Raw genomic sequence first — 19,383 nt, forward strand, 5'->3', positions numbered from 1 at the left:
GTTCTCAATAGTAACCTAGCAACCACAATGTTGCCTATAGTGACCACACAAAAGTACTTTTTTTATCCAATTTTATCCATAAAAAATATGAAAAATTCAAATGTTTTCTTACAACTCATATTAAGTCACCTCCTATATTGATATATAAAGAAACAATGTTTGCATGAAAAAAATTATATTTTGTATCTATATAATCTGTCAAATCAACTCGAGTTTTCCTTAGCAACGCATAGTTAGTTTTAAGTTAACAGTTGAAGAACATTTAAAAAGATGTTTAGTATCACTGAGTGTAATTTTTAAGCTTGAAACTTAAAGGATATTTATGAGTACCTTTCGTACAGATGTGCAAATCTAATATAATTCTTAATTCAGTGTTTCCATGGTTACACAGAAACATATCCATGATATAATATCTTGCTTAGCAACCATCGCAAATCAGGTAAAATAATTTTTATGCATATCTAAGTATGTATTTTCATATAAGAGAGAGACAGCAGATACATATTTTTTTAGTTTTGCATACTGTATAATAATCTAATATTCTTTGCGGCTAACAACAGCCTTATGACATGTACCCCCCGTTTTCACAATGTTTATTTTTTTCTCTATTATTATTTTCAAAACAAAATCAATTGTGCATGATTTGATGAATAGACAATGTTATTTATAACTATAAGGTTTCAATTAATTTCCTTTTTTTTTCTTCGCCCAAAGATTGAATAATTTAACTTAAATAAATGGAGAATATGTCCATTGGCATAGGGACTCAGTTGATTCCCCCGCTAACATATAAAGTTATACAGAAGTATATCGCAAGAACTTTAAAAGTGACTCTACTAAAATTTGAAAACTGAAACTGAGTTTTGTGGCAATAATCATTGTATATATGCATTTCATAACATTGAATTGAGACAAACTCAAGTTAGAGATTGGAAACAAAATATCAGCATTTTTTTCCTTTGTAAAGGAACATAACCCTTGAACAGAAAAAAATTCATACTGGGTCTGTGTTTTGTGGTAATAAGCATTGTTTATAAGTTTCATAACATTTGGTTGAAGCAAACTAAAGTTAGAGAACGGAAACGAACAATTCAGCAATTTTGCTTTTAGTACAGGGGCATAACTCTTGAACTGGAAAAGTGGCGCCATCAACATTCAAACTCATTCTGTGTTTTGTGGTAATAAACAGTGTGTATAAGTTTTATATCATTTGGTAGAGACAAACTAAAGTTGGAAAACAGAAACGAAAAATTCAGCATTTTTTCCTCCTTTTAAGGAGCATAACTTGAAACTTAAAGGATATTTATGAGTACCTTTCGTACAGATGTGCAAATCTAATATAATTCTTAATTTAGTGTTTCCATGGTTACACAGAAACATATCCATGATATAATATCTTGCTTAGCAACCATCGCAAATCAGGTAAAATAATTTTTATGCATATCTAAGTATGTATTTTCATATAAGAGAGAGACAGCAGATACATATTTTTTTAGTTTTGCATACTGTATAATAATCTAATATTCTTTGCGGCTAACAACAGCCTTATGACATGTACCCCCCGTTTTCACAATGTTTATTTTTTTCTCTATTATTATTTTCAAAACAAAATCAATTGTGCATGATTTGATGAATAGACAATGTTATTTATAACTATAAGGTTTCAATTAATTTCCTTTTTTTTTCTTCGCCCAAAGATTGAATAATTTAACTTAAATAAATGGAGAATATGTCCATTGGCATAGGGACTCAGTTGATTCCCCCGCTAACATATAAAGTTATACAGAAGTATATCGCAAGAACTTTAAAAGTGACTCTACTAAAATTTGAAAACTGAAACTGAGTTTTGTGGCAATAATCATTGTATATATGCATTTCAACTAAACACATTTATTTCTTAAAAAAACAGTTGTTGGCATGACACGGGTTATGTTCTTCTCATATATTTTATGATAGTATGATACTAAACCCCTAACGGGAGGGATTGTACCTGATATTCATATGATGAAGACATAATCTTTCAATCAGTTTAATTGAGGTCTGGAGCTGGCATGTCAGTTAACTGCTAGTAGTCTGTTGTTATTTATGTATTATTGTCATTTTATTTATTTTCTTTTGTTACATCTTTTGACACCAGACTCGGACTTCTCTTGAACTGAATTTTAATGTGCGTATTGTTATTCTTTTGCTTTTCTACATTGGCTAGAGGTATAGGGGGAGGGTTGAGATCTCATAAACATGTTTAACCCCGCCGCAATTTTGCGCCTGTCCCAAGTCAGGAGCCTCTGGCCTTTGTTAGTCTTGTATGATTTTAAATTTTAGTTTCTTGTGTATAATTCGGAGTTTAGTATGACGTCCATTATCACTGTACTATTATGCATATTTTAGGGGCCAGCTGAAGGACACCTACGGGTGCGGGAATTCTCGCTACATTGAAGACCCATTGGTTGCCTTCGGCTGTTGTTTGCTCTATGGTCGGGTGGTTGTCGCTTTGACATATTCACCATTTCCTTTCTCAATTTTATTTCATAACATTGAATTGAGACAAACTCAAGTTAGAGATTGGAAACAAAATATCAGCATTTTTTTCCTTTGTAAAGGAACATAACCCTTGAACAGAAAAAAATTCATACTGGGTCTGTGTTTTGTGGTAATAAGCATTGTTTATAAGTTTCATAACATTTGGTTGAAGCAAACTAAAGTTAGAGAACGGAAACGAACAATTCAGCAATTTTGCTTTTAGTACAGGGGCATAACTCTTGAACTGGAAAAGTGGCGCCATCAACATTCAAACTCATTCTGTGTTTTGTGGTAATAAACAGTGTGTATAAGTTTTATATCATTTGGTAGAGACAAACTAAAGTTGGAAAACAGAAACGAAAAATTCAGCATTTTTTCCTCCTTTTAAAGAGCATAACTTGAAACTTAAAGGATATTTATGAGTACCTTTCGTACAGATGTGCAAATCTAATATAATTCTTAATTTAGTGTTTCCATGGTTACACAGAAACATATCCATGATATAATATCTTGCTTAGCAACCATCGCAAATCAGGTAAAATAATTTTTATGCATATCTAAGTATGTATTTTCATATAAGAGAGAGACAGCAGATACATATTTTTTTAGTTTTGCATACTGTATAATAATCTAATATTCTTTGCGGCTAACAACAGCCTTATGACATGTACCCCCCGTTTTCACAATGTTTATTTTTTTCTCTATTATTATTTTCAAAACAAAATCAATTGTGCATGATTTGATGAATAGACAATGTTATTTATAACTATAAGGTTTCAATTAATTTCCTTTTTTTTCTTCGCCCAAAGATTGAATAATTTAACTTAAATAAATGGAGAATATGTCCATTGGCATAGGGACTCAGTTGATTCCCCCGCTAACATATAAAGTTATACAGAAATATATCGCAAGAACTTTAAAAGTGACTCTACTAAAATTTGAAAACTGAAACTGAGTTTTGTGGCAATAATCATTGTATATATGCATTTCATAACATTGAATTGAGACAAACTCAAGTTAGAGATTGGAAACAAAATATCAGCATTTTTTTCCTTTGTAAAGGAACATAACCCTTGAACAGAAAAAAATTCATACTGGGTCTGTGTTTTGTGGTAATAAGCATTGTTTATAAGTTTCATAACATTTGGTTGAAGCAAACTAAAGTTAGAGAACGGAAACGAACAATTCAGCAATTTTGCTTTTAGTACAGGGGCATAACTCTTGAACTGGAAAAGTGGCGCCATCAACATTCAAACTCATTCTGTGTTTTGTGGTAATAAACAGTGTGTATAAGTTTTATATCATTTGGTAGAGACAAACTAAAGTTGGAAAACAGAAACGAAAAATTCAGCATTTTTTCCTCCTTTTAAGGAGCATAACTCTAGTATCAAGTGACGCCAGCAAAATCAAACTTGACCTGTGTTTTGTGGTGATAAGCATTGTGTATATTAAGTTTCTTAACATTTGGTTGAGGCAAACTAAAGTTAGACTAGAGATCGGAAACAATTTTGGGACGCACAGACGGACGGACCTACAATGTATGTACGTATTTATAGACGGACAAGGGAACAACTTAATGCTCGCCCCGGTTCTGAGAGGACGTATGCATGCTCTTTACTACATACGTGGAGCACAAAAAAAATAGTTGAGAATTATAAGAGTAGAAATTTTTATGTGTAAACTTGGCTGCTGACTTTCAAAATTTACATGAACGTCCATTTTTTTTTAAACCTTTTAGTTATAAAATAAATTTTATGAAGTGAAAAGTAGTACCATTCATATTATTATTTAGAACATTGAGTAAATTGGTGCATACTGTGCACTGTGATTGTTAAATTGATCTACATATTGATATTTTTCAACTGGGGCTGAGAGGATAGAGGGCGATGACTTTGGGTTCTTTTACAGTTTTATTTTTAATCCAAGACAAAAGATGAATATATCATGAAAAAATAGAATAATAACATATCTTTCTTTAGGAAATCCAGAAAATGATCGGAGTCTAGTGGTTTTAGTCATTTTGTTCAATGCATTTATTATAAATAGGGAGATGTGGTATGGTTGACAATGGGACAACTCTCCACTCAAAAGACCAAGAAATTAACAACCGTACGGCCTTCAACATGAGCAAAGCCTGTATCGCATTGTCAGTTATAAAAGGCCCCGAAATAACAATGTCAAATGATTCAAATGAGATAACCAACGGCCTAATCTATGCAGACAAAAATTAACCAAAAACAAATATGTAGCACATAAGCAAACGATAACCACTAAATTACAGGAGTCGGTTTCACAAAAAAACTTACGACTAAGAATGATCGTACGTATACTGAATTGTTCATGACTCACGATCAATCTTACTCGTATGTTTTTTTAACTGACTCCATGCTCCTGATTTGGTACAGGCACATACATAGAGAAAGTGGCAGGTTTAACGTGTTAGCGGGATCTGAAATCTCACCATAACCTTGGATAGTGGTGTAACAGTAAAACATAAGAACAAACTATAAAAATCCGTTTAAAAAAAGGCTAAGATCAATAAAAATACAAATAAGTGGACGTGGCCGGGTACTTGTACATTCCAAAAACAAAGAAACACTGAATCTGTTTGTTCCTCATTATCTAACAGGTACAAGGTGTGCTTCTCTTGAGTAAGGAAATATCTTTTCTACATCCCTTGAGAAGATACACAAAATACAAGTTTAATATACATTGTCTAAAATTGGAATGGACTGGATAGGGAATGTGTCAAAAAGACAATTTATTTCTTTTACAAAAATTAGTTAGGTTATCCTTTTATCGATTAACAAGTCGCACACATAGCAGCTTCTCCTTTTATTTTATATTAGAGAAAAGATTCTAAAAAAGAAAAAGTGAAAAGAAATAAAATAAAATAAAATAGTCACAGAAATGATAGTATTATATTTTTTTAACTGAAACTTTTATCATGTTGAAATGTCATCTTTTAGCAAGTAACAGCTGTCTGATCAGCTTATATACGAGAGTAGACACATGGATTTTCGTTTTAAAAAATTAAGCATGCATCTGTAATGTCTCTTTGGATTTTGAAAGTCAAATTTTGTTGAGATTATTATATAGTTTCATATTTGACTTTGTACTTTTTCAAAGGTTTACAATATTTGCATACACTTAATTAAAGTTTCAAAATTATATCTAAACTTTGCAGTATTTCTTTTTAATACATGTTATATATTTAAAATATTTATAATTAATTTAATGAGTTAAGATTTTTGTTTCTTTAAAATCATTTAAAAAAAAAATTTCAAATAATGTCCTGTATAATCCATTGACAGGGGAGGTAATCTCGGTTCTAATTTTGTTTCCACGTAAAATCGATTTAAATTTCCATTTGCCATTTACGTACTATGTACACGGATAAAAAGGGTTATAATTTGGTAGGATCTTTATTCATTTAGTATTGTTGAATGTACAGTTTGCTGGTTGTTCTTTGACAACACTGCCACTGTCACTTTAAAAGAAATGATGCACAATCACATGTTCCTTTACGTTGCCCGACTTTAAAAAAAACTGTAAACATGATAAAGAACGAAAAAGTTTTTTTCCTTTCCGGGATTGAAGTTTTATAACTCAATCAAGATCACCTGAGTTAAAATAAGATACTCGAGCAGATTCGGAAATGCAAGATCGTTCCGGACCTTGGTTCACATATTATCGACGTTTCCGTAAAAACAAGGAATTTTCAGTGTAGAAATTTTGAATTTTGAACATGAGCGGACGCGATTACCACGAATATATTTAAAACAGTGAATTATTTCCTTAAAACAAACAACACATTGAAATATCTTCGTGGTACTCGCGTCCGCTCATAGTTTAAAATTGCTCAAACGGACGGAAAAACTTCGGAATTTCATAAAATTTACGTTTTTCATTAGAAAGAGAGAGGTATTTAATATTTTTTTCACACGGAAAAAGAAAAGTTATATTGATTTTTTGTTAGATGAGACACTATTCTCTTCAGAAATGGCCGTGTTTCTTGGATATTATGCATTCTAATTTCAACGAAAATAGGGGGCCAGTTGCAATAGCTTATCGTACCTTGTCCTTTCCCTTTAATTGTTTTTCCTTCATGTACATGCCTTCAGTTTGAGTCTTCAGATAGTATTCAAAGGCATAGTAGATGGGTATTACACCAATGGTATTGGTGACCTGATGTTTTGTATGCTACTGCTAGGTGACTGCTACAATAAGTTTTATTAACTGATTCCATTAATAATTTAATGCAATAATGATTTTAAATGGCGGATTCTAGGGTAACCGTTTGAGGGTTGATGCCAATCGAACACCCTATTTTTTGGGGGTTTGCCAACTCATACTTTTGTATTAATACAAATAGCAGGTAATTGTACAGGTTTCAAACACCCTTTTTATAACATGTATAATATGACTTTTATGTGTCATAGTCACAATTCTCAAAAACTCCATTAGAACTAGTCTATAGTTTTCAGTGAGACTCTCCAATATAATAGGAAATACATGTATACAGTTGACATTCATACATTAAAATATAACATATATTACTAGTATATATACAATTCAAGCGTTCAGACATACAAATTGCAATAATTGAAGGCATATATACGTTATTTAGTTGTGGTAGTGATTCCGTACCGTTCATTTTATAAGAAAAAAAAATTCAAGACGCCGGAGGAATGTTAAGCAATCGTTTAACACGCGTTGCATAAGTTTGAAGTACGTCGATATGCAAATATATACGCTTGATGAACGCTATAACTCCAGGAAATTTTTATGCAGCTTAAAAAATCAAGCTCAAGCGTTTGTCTAGCATATACTTGTATGCAACAAGCATGCAATACATATGCTACAAGTGTGTTGAGACACGTTTAGGGCACGTTGTATAAGCTTCAAGATTGTTTGACTTAAACTAAAACGTATGCAGGGCCAGGTATGTTCGTAACAAACATCCCATAATAATTAAAACGTTCCAGGTACGACCGGGACGCGTCTCAAATATGTTCAAGAGACTTTCCTTTGTAGCGTGCATTCCATCTACATTAGACAAAGGCCATGCAGGCATACGCCGACATATGTTACTTGAACGCCCGATAAACGCTTAGGTACGCTTCTCGAACGCCCAATACATGCTTAAAGCTCGTTGTGCACACAATACAGATATGATTGAAAGGTTGAATGCATCCAAAATTACTAGTGTATTGGCACATACATGTACATGATTTTTTACCAAGCCTGGTGTACGTTGGAGCTATACGCCGATGTTTGACACCGGTATAAAGAAGAAAGACCAAGAAACGTTTTACTTCTAGCAGTCTAAAAAAGCAAGACAATTGATTAATCAGCGAACTTCACTGCGAAGTGACTTTTAAGTCCTACCTTGGGGCATTATTTTTTTTCGGTATGTTTTTCTGTTCGTCTATGGCGAGCCGTTCTCGTCAAAACTATGTTTAAACCATTTTTCGAAAAATTTACACACTGAGAATTACAACAAAGCACACTGAGATTTAAAAACTTCAAAACGCACACTGAGAATTGAGAATTACACACTGAGAATTAAAAATTACACACTGAGAATTGAAAATTACACACTGAGAATTAAAAATTACACACTGAGATTTTATAAAGACGCACTGAGATTACAAAAATGAAAAACGCACACTGAGAATTGAAAATTACACACTGAGATTTGAAAATTACACACTGAGATTTCAAAAAGACACACTGAGAATAAATAAACTGAAAACACACACTGAGAATTTGAAATTACACACTGAGAATTTAAAATTACACACTGAGATTTGTGCGCACTTTTTATGCGCATATATCTAATTAGCATACTTAATCTGAATCTATTACAAGCTTAAAACAACAAGGGGACAGAACTCGTTAGTCTTTCGATTTGGTTCCAAATTATTAATTTAAAAAAACTTTAGAAATACAAGAACAAGAAAAATACCCACTTACTCTTATTACAAAATATAACCAAATGGTGAAAAACTTTATTAAAATTATAAGAAAACATTGGAACAATCTGCAAAAGAATGCAGTGAAATTTTTACTCAAGTGTCTATTATAGTATATAAACGTAACAAAAATATAAAAGATTAACTAGCGAAATCAGGGAAACAGTTGGAAGACTTTGAAAAGGGACACACGTTTAATTACTGGTAGTAATGATCTAAATTATAGGCAACAAACTTATGAATATGAGCGATGTTAAGTCTTGAAATTTATTACGAATGTTGCTTGAAGGAATCGCATTTCATTATATTGACAAGAGTTCTTGAGATCAAGATATAAATCTGTTGAATTATTCATCTCATGAATATTCATTAGTTATTTGCATATTAATCTCAGTGCGTATTTTTGAAATCTCAGTGTGTAATTAACAATTCTCAGTGTGTGTTTTTCAATTTATTTAATCTCAGTGTGTCTTTTTAAAATCTCAGTGTGTAATTTTGAATTCTCAGTGTGTGTTTTTTATTTTTTTAAATCTCAGTGTGTAATTTCGATTTCTCAGTGTGTTATTTTAGGTTTTTAATTCTCAGTGTGTATTTTTTTCGAAGAAAGGGTTTAAACATAGTTTTGACGAGAACGGCTTGCCATATTCGTCCGTCTGTCTGTCCCCCATCAGATTAAAATTTTTGGTTGAGGTAGAAAGTATTTACAGTGTAACCTGCGTTATCCGACACACAGAAGGACTGGGAAAAAATGTAGGATTAAGCAGGGTGTTGGAATACTCATGTTTTTTCTGCAAGAATATGCATATTTTAGGACCATGAAAATGTGTCCGTTAAAGCAGGATGTTTGAATACTCAGGTGTCGGATTAGGCAGGTTACACATTTTACAATAATGCACCAATTCATGAAATATTTACATTATGTATATTTTCATTTATATGCTTTATTTAGGCTACACAGTTCTTATTTGTTTCACAAAAGGCAATGTCATTTGAGGGTGATTCCCATTGGATTTACACATGTTCGTGTGATGTAGCTGGAACTGAATTGATTGAGTGCTGTGGACAGCAGATGGAGGTTATCTTTCCAGGTTTGGAAAATTTTTAAGGGGCATTAAGTGTTAACTATGAGAACTTCTCTCCATTAGTCCTTTTGGATTTAGTAGGAAAATTTAAGTTGGCATTGAACAAATGTCATCAAATTTTAAGACAATGTTAACAGTTATGACCAGGTCATGTTTGATTTCATTCAAATTCCATTTATTGCTTGACAGTAACAATGTTTGCCCTTAATAGCAAAATTGTGTTTCCACAGGATAATTTTAAGTTTGCCTTTACTATATGTTTTTTATATATTTTTGGCAATATTTATAACCAATAAATACAGATCAAGGTTATCTTTCAGCCAAATTGAAGTTATGACATAATTTTATTTATTATCTATAATCAAAGTCCATATAATTTATTAGCGTAATCAATTACACAGTTCTAAATTGAGTATTTTTTTCAATTAGCTGATATATCAGGGACTTTCAGGACTATCTGTGTCCAGAGATACTTTTTTCTTTTATTTTTCAGATTTTATGGCAAGGATTCCAGAGCGCATACACCAAAATGTAGTTGCTGCCTTGTTGGAGCAATTTGATGCCCAGAATATCATGAATATGATCAGTCCTAATGACTCAGGTAATACTACATGTAGGTCTTTTGTTTATAAATCATGCAACATAATGCTTAGTCATTTGACTTATAGGTACTGTAAATCCAGAAATTATTGCCTGCATTTATTATAGTTTTTTTATAGAATGGACAAAAATGCGAGATTAATTATTGAAATTTAAAGGAAAATATCCATACAGATATATGTTTCAGCTCTAAAAACGCAAGTTCTAATTATTGCTACACTCATAGTCATATTATACGCATAAATAAAAACCTAGCAATTGTTTTTGAATTTGCATAAATCATAAATTAAACGGAACGAAACGGTCAAAACAGTACGCTGATGCTACGAGTATGAATCAAGTGGGATTTCAACATTTTTATTTATAAAGGGCATTAACTTTTAAGTTATCTCAAATTAAAGATGACAGAAATTGTGTGAAAAAAATACCTCATCTAAATGAGTAATCCACTAGTACATGGTTAGTATCGAGAAGGTGAGACTAAGGAGAAGCACGGCTACACACCACCATATCAAGAGTCATACTGACATACCGACAATATCAACATCACTTACCCAGGCTGTTGGTTTAACTCTTAATCACCCTTGGCTGATTTGTGTGTTGCTTAAGTGTTTTTTTTGTATGCTTACAAATACAATCTTGAAAATATGGACAAATATGTAAACGATTGCCATTTAATAATAATATAGGTAATATACTATTGAAATGCATTGCTTTCCATATTGTGTGAAGTATTGATTGCTAATGGTTTGTTAATATTTTCTTTATTGCAGCTAATGCATGGACTGAAGTTTTGGGCAATTTTCAACTAAGGAAAAAAACTTGAAACAGCATCCAAGATACAGATATTTCCGTAGCAGCTATTGAATATGTAAAACTTTTTAAAACATACTCAACGTCACCTTATTTGATACTTGTATTAAAATTTCTTGTTTTCCAAAGAACACTGAAAATTTATACTACTCTTATTGGAGACTAGTGCAGTTGCAGCATACATTAAATTTAAATTCCAAAGAAAACACATTCTAAAACTGAGAATTGAAATGGGGAATGTATCAAAGAGACAACAACCCAACCAAAGAGCAGAAAACCTCCAAAGTCTACAAATAGGTCTTTAACACAGCAAGAAAATCTTTCAACACAGACAGGCTTCAATGAAAACGAACATCACACTCAACATTTAAAACATATAAATGAACATAAATTGAAAAAATGTATACAAGACTTACAAAGGCTTAGGACAAATTGTAGTGTGGTTGAACATGCGTTTTGATATTTCAACCCTCCCCTAAATCTCTAGCCAATGTAGAATAAATAAACACAATGCACTACTAATTCCAAAATATGCCATCTTTAATTATCGGACAACAGTATCGTAACTAAATCCCTTCTGAAAAAGTCAGTTTAAAGGTTTGGTAAACTTTTGAGGTGACTGACAACATTTCTTTGCTTTGTATAGAATATAACCATAAAATATTGGATGTGAAATACCTGAACGTAAAAGATGTCTACATGTTGATTTATATTTATGAATGATATCCTTGAAATAATTTTCAATTCTTTCATTAAAATTAGTAATAGATTGTCATTGTGTGTGTTCACTAATCACAATTATACTGTGGAACATGTTTTTTCACCAACCTGTCCGAATTATATTGAAAAATGTCTATTTTATCCGATGAATCCTTGCTGGGTCATTGAAATACCTACTGGACCTTCTTCTGATACTGGAAATCGAAAACTTATGGTCAGTATAATTACATTACCAGCATTGTAAATGATTAAAATTCCTGTGGTAAAGAGTATTGCTTTTGTAAATGTCAAACATTTTTACTTCATTTTCACTTTATATTGACGTGTGTGAATAAGATGATATGATATTTTACTGGAAAATAATAGATTTGTAAATTACTAAAGCTCATTCTGTTATTTATGTCTTTCTCTTTCCTTTACAAATGTTGTTTTATGAAGATGTGGTATGAATACCAATGTGACAACTATCCACAGATAGTCCAAATGATGTGGATATTAGGGACAATAAGTGATGCATTGAACACTGAGTATAAGACCTGAACATGACAAATTAGAAAAATAGGGACCAGATTTATAACAAAATAATAAATGAAAAACAATTAACATGAAAACCAAATACTGAATTTCTGACTCCATGTTCCAGATTTGGGATTGGCATAAAAAGTTTTTTATTGTGTTTACACAATACGAAAAAAATTCTTTAAAAAGGCATTTGGAGATGATTTTTCTCATTAGACAGGCACACACAGCTTCACCGAACAGTAACTAATAAATTTTGAAATCTAAATCCAGTATTAAATGATTTCATAGTTATACATAGATAACATTCATTGAAATTTATACACGTCTCCAAAGACATCGATATAGCTATTAATGAATACCATTCAAAAAAGGAATATTAACAATATGGAACAATAAATATCTCCTTTGGCTTTTCTTGCAAAGAGTTTCCCCATTTAAAACTGAATTATTCAATTCAAGAAATTCACAATTATTACTGTTCATGTCATATGTATTTAAAGAGAGTTTTTTTGGATGAATTTCTGCAGTATTTCAGCTTTATTTGGATGGTACGCTGATTCCGATCATTGAATCCACTCTATGAATATAATATCCGGCTTTAGCTTAGCGTTTTATTTTACTTTTTCTTAACATGCCTTCATTGCAGATGATATTGAATTAGAAATTTAATGGCATACTGCGAAAGTACTTTTATTCGTGGGGAACCAATTTTCGTGGTTTTCCTGGATGGCTTTATCCACGAATTTAAGTGTCCAACGAAATAAAACAGTCATTGTCCAAATCAAGACATGGAAAGATCCTCATCTTAAGGTTTGACTACCCGGCGATTTGATCTAGAGAATATATATCGAATATGCAAAATCTAAGACAACTGTAATAGTAGTCACAGCGCAAACGCACTACGAACTTCAACTGCAGGCAGGATTATACCCATTTAATCTTTAAAAACCCAAACTGTACAACTTTTGATCTTTTAATTTTCATAATTAAATGATTTTAATCCATGAAATTTTGATTTCAGGTAATGATATACTATGATAAAGTGTTCATCTATATCCTAATAATTCTCGTACGTATGGGAAATAATAATTTCATGCTGGGCTTGCTTTTTTTAAGAATTAAAAAATACAATTCAAAGTAATTTTATAGCATTTGTTTATGTAACAAATAATAAGGTCATATAACCACAGAAACCCGTCTGTCAAATTGAAATGCTACGAATAACAGACTATACTTACAGACTATATCTTAGAACCACAGACCACACTTACAGATTGTATCTGAGAACCACAGACAATTTTTACAGAATATATCTAAGAGTCACAGACAATACTTACAGACTATATCAAAGAATAACAGACTATATCCAAGAACCATAGACTATACTTACAGACTGTATCTAAGAACCATAGACTATACTTACAGACTGTATTAAAGAACCACAGACTATACTTACAGACTGTATCTTAGAACTTCAGACAATACTTACAGACTGTATTTTAGAACCACAGACTATACTTACAGACTGTATCTAAGAACCACAGACACTACTTACAGACTGTATCTAAGAACCACAGACACTACTTACAGCCTGTTTATAAGAACCACAGACTATACTTACAGACTGGATCTTAAGAACCACAGACTATACTTACAGGATATATCTAAGAACCATAGACTATACTTACAGACTGCATCGATTGTATCTTAGAACCACAGACTATACTTACAGACTGCATCGACTGTATCTTAGAACGACAGACTATACTTACAGACTGTATTTACAGACTGTATCTTAGAACCACAGACAATTCTTACAGACTGTATCTAAGAACCGCAGACAATACTTACAGACTGTATCTAAGAACCACAGACAATACTTACAGACTGTATCTAAGAACCACAGACACTACTTACAGACTGTATATAAGAACCACAGACTATACTTACAGACTGTATCTAAGAACCACAGACACTACTTACAGACTAAATATAAAGACCACAGACAATACTTACAGACTATATCTAAAGACCACAGACGATACTTACAGACTGTATCTAAAGACCACAGACAATACTTACAGACTGTATCTCAGAACTTCAGACAATACTTACAGACTGTATTTTAGAACCACAGACTATACTTACAGACTGTATCTTAGAACCACAGACAATTCTTACAGACTGTATCTAAGAACCACAGACACTACTTACAGACTGTATCTAAGAACCACAGACACTACTTACAGCCTGTTTATAAGAACCACAGACTATACTTACAAACTGGATCTTAAGAACCACAGACTATACTTACAGGATATATCTAAGAACCATAGACTAAACTTACAGACTGCATCGATTGTATCTTAGAACCACAGACTATACTTACAGACTGCATCGACTGTATCTTAGAACCACAGACTATACTTACGGACTGTATTTACAGACTGTATCTTAGAACCACAGACAATTCTTACAGACGGTATCTAAGAACCGCAGACAATACTTACAGACTGTATCTAAGAACCACAGACAATACTTACAGACTGTATCTAAGAACCACAGACACTACTTACAGACTGTATATAAGAACCACAGACTATACCTACAGACTGTATCTAAGAACCACAGACACTACTTACAGACTAAATATAAAGACCACAGACAATACTTACAGACTATATCTAAAGACCACAGACGATACTTACAGACTGTATCTAAAGACCACAGACACTACTTACAGACTGTATATAAGAACCACAGACTATACCTACAGACTGTATCTAAGAACCACAGACACTACTTACAGACTAAATATAAAGACCACAGACAATACTTACAGACTATATCTAAAGACCACAGACAATACTTACAGACTGTATCTAAGGACCACAGACAATACTTACAGACTGTATCTAAGAACCACAGACAATACTTACAGACTATATCTAAGGACCACACACAATACTCACAGACTGTATCTAAAAACCACAGACACTACTTACAGACTATATCTAAGGACCACAGACAATACTTACAGACTGTATCTAAGAACCACAGACATTACTTACAGACTATATCTAAGGACCACAGACTATACTTACAGACTGTATCAATGGACCAGACTATACTTTCAGACTGCATCGACTGTATCTTAAAAACAGATTATACTTACAGACTGTATCTTAGAACCACAGACAATTCTTACAGACTGTATATAGGAACCACAGACTATACTTACAGACTGCATCTTAAGAACCACAGACTATACTTACAGGATATATATAAGAACCACAGACTATACTTACAGACTGTATCTAAGAACCACAGACTTTACTTACAGACTGTATCTAAGGACCAGACAATTCGTACAGACTGTATCTAAGGACCACATACAATACTTACAGACTGTATCTAAGAACCATAGACTTTACTTACAGACTGTATCTAAGAACCAGACTATACTTACAGACTGCATCTTAGAACCACAGACAATACTTACAGACTGTATCTAAGAACCATAGACTATACTTACAGACTGTATTAAAGAACCACATATTATACTTACAGACTGTATCTTAGAACTTCAGACAATACTTACAAACTGTATTTTAAAACCACAGACTATACTTACAGACTGTATCTTAGAACCACAGACAATTCTTACAGACTGTATCTAAGAACCACAGACTATACTTACAGACTGTATCTTAGAACCACAGACAATTCTTACAGACTGTATCTAAGAACCACAGACACTACTTACAGACTGTATCTAAGAACCACAGACACTACTTACAGCCTGTTTATAAGAACCACAGACTATACTTACAGACTGGATCTTAAGAACCACAGACTATACTTACAGGATATATCTAAGAACCATAGACTATACTTACAGGCTGCATCGATTGTATCTTAGAACCACAGACTATACTTACAGACTTCATCGACTGTATCTTAGAACCACAGACTATACTTACAGACTGTATTTACAGACTGTATCTTAGAACCACAGACAATTCTTACAGACTGTATCTAAGAACCGCAGACAATACTTACAGACTGTATCTAAGAACTACAGACAATACGTACAGACTGTATCTAAGAACCACAGACACTACTTACAGACTGTATATAAGAACCACAGACTATACTTACAGACTGTATCTAAGAACCACAGACACTACTTACAGACTATATATAAAGACCACAGACAATACTTACAGACTATATCTAAAGACCACAGACGATACTTACAGACTGTATCTAAAGACCACAGACAATACTTACAGACGGTATCTCAGGACCACAGACAATACTTACAGACTGTATCTAAGAACCACAGACAATACTTACAGACTATATCTAAGGACCACAGACAATACTCACAGACTGTATCTAAGAACCACAGACACTACTTACAGACTATATCTAAGGACCACAGACAATACTCACAGACTGTATCTAAGAACCACAGACAATACTTACAGACTATATCTAAGGACCACAGACTATACTTACAGACTGTATCTATGGACCAGACTATACTTACAGACTGCATCGACTGTATCTTAGAACCACAGATTATACTTACAGACTGTATCTTAGAACCACAGACAATTCTTACAGACTGTATCTAAGAACCACAGACAATTCTTACAGACTGTATCTAAGAACCACAGACACTACTTACAGACTGTATATAAGAACCACAGACTATACTTACAGACTGCATCTTAAGAACCACAGACTATACTTACAGGATATATATAAGAACCACAGACTATACTTACAGACTGTATCTAAGAACCACAGACTTTACTTACAGACTGTATCTAAGGACCAGACAATTCGTACAGACTGTATCTAAGGACCACATACAATACTTACAGACTGTATCTAAGAACCATAGACTATACTTACAGACTGTATCTAAGGACCAGACTATACTTACAGACTGCATCTTAGAACCACAGACAATTCTTACAGACTGTATCTAAGGACCACAGACAATACTAACAGACTGTTTCTAAGAACCATAGACTATACTTACAGACTGTATCTAAGGACCACATACAATACTTACAGACTTTATCTTAGAACCAGACTATACTTACAGACTGTATCTTAGAACCAGACAATTCTTAGACTGTAGCTAAGAACCACAGACTATACTTGCAGACTGCATCTAAGAACCACAGACAATACTTACAGACTGTATCTAAGAACCACAGATCATACGTACAGACTGTATCTAAGAACCACAGACAATTCTTACAGCCTGTATCTAAGAACCACAGACACTACTTACAGACTATATCTAAAGACCACAGACAATACTTACAGACTATATCTAAAGACCACAGACGATACTTACAGACTGTATCTAAAGACCACAGACAATACTTACAGACTGTATCTAAGGACCACAGACAATACTTACAGACTGTATCTAAGAACCACAGACACTACTTACAGACTATATCTAAGAACTACAGACTATACTTGGACTGTATTTAAGAACCACAGACTATATATAATTAAACAGACAACACTTACAGACTGTATCAAAGAACCGCAGACATTACTTACAAAATGTATATTAGAATCTCAGACAATGCATACCAGGGTTTGCCATGAGTAAATAGTTTCCATTTGCAGTGCAGTTGTTGCACTCGCCTTCCATTTGTCATTTTGAACAATAAAATATGTTTAAACCAAATTTGCCTTACATATCTTATCATTTATATTGAACTCATTGTCTTGTGTATATGCCTCATATCTTTAATTATCTATACTTTACTAATTGTTTCATGTACATTTGTCTTCCATCTTTAATAATTTATATTTAACTAAATTAGACTAATTGCATTATTTATCTGCTTGTATAGATACAGTAAAAGTACATTTCATAGGCAAAAAAAAATTATATTTGACTTCTAAAAACACACAAGAGCGCACCTGCTGAAATGTCTCACCTGCTTGATTGACCATTGATTTAATGGTCTTCACTACCAGTATCACAGACAATTCACATTTCAGATAAATCCTGTTAGACAAACATGCACACCTCACAATAATTCCATACACCAAATATAAATGACCTATTGCTTATATAGTACATGAAAAAAAGACCAAAACACCAATGAATAATGAAAATTAAATCAAGGTCATTAAACCTGCCAGACTGACATGTACCCCTTACAATTATGACATACACAACATATAGTTGACCTACTGCTCCCAGTATTGACAAAACGGATCTAATCACAGAACATTAACATAAAATGAGGTCAAGGTCAGAAGAATCCTGTCTGACTGACATATAGACATTGCAAGCTTAAGGAATCCAGGTACCACACATGGTTATCTTATTACTCATTAAAAAATACATTCACACTAGATCTTGGAAACAGATATACCATACTGACAATATCTAAGAATCGCAGACAAAACATACATGTAAATATGGAGACCCTTTCTAAGAAACCCATATAATTCACACAGATTGTATCCTGATCTAGTTTTACTTGGTGGGAATAGTAAAGTCATCATTTTATAAAAAAATTCATTTCACACATTCTTAGCTAGAATACAAAGTTCAAGTCAGGCTTTATATTGCACTTAATTTCTTCTGTAAACAGGAAATGTGACTTTGAATATGTCATGACAGTACAACTCTATTGAAGCAATTTTCTCTCTGTTTTCTATCATTTGCCGTTTTATTTTCTATATGTCTAATTTGAGGCAAGATATATATTTAAACACTATTATTACTGGAACAGCTTTCCTTCTAATACATGTATACATATTGGATAAAATAAAAACATGTTTAATTAGTTTTGTTCTTTATTACCTATAAACTTTTAATTTTCTAAATGTGTATATAGGTAAATAAATACATTATCATAAATGAACTTTATACAACATTTAAAGAAATTTATCTTTACATCAGTGACATGCATTAAGCACAATTTATATTTCTCATGCATAATATTACCATATAAAACACAATAGACAAAAAAGTAACCTATTAAAATAAATAGAGCAAGAGGTAACAATGTGGTTTTGAGCGATTTTTTTTATTACTAGGATGACTACGAATTCAATAGAAATTTTTATTTATATTCTAATCTATTATAGAT

At 32.6% G+C, this 19,383-nt stretch overlaps 1 protein-coding gene across 1 annotated transcript; it reads left to right on the forward strand.

Moving 5' to 3' along the window:
• The first annotated feature begins 9,480 nt into the window (after positions 1 to 9,480).
• Positions 9,481 to 17,758, forward strand: LOC139497748 (interaptin-like). The gene is made up of 7 exons (XM_071285984.1): positions 9,481 to 9,586; positions 10,074 to 10,181; positions 10,954 to 10,970; positions 14,188 to 14,355; positions 14,715 to 15,581; positions 16,267 to 16,870; positions 17,394 to 17,758. Exons 1-7 carry the CDS (start codon positions 9,481 to 9,483, stop codon positions 17,756 to 17,758), a joined length of 2,235 nt encoding a protein of 744 aa, XP_071142085.1.
• Positions 17,759 to 19,383: the final 1,625 nt, after the last annotated feature.

This window comes from Mytilus edulis, chromosome 12 (genome assembly GCF_963676685.1).
Source record: "Mytilus edulis chromosome 12, xbMytEdul2.2, whole genome shotgun sequence".
Lineage (NCBI taxonomy): Eukaryota > Metazoa > Mollusca > Bivalvia > Mytilida > Mytilidae > Mytilus > Mytilus edulis.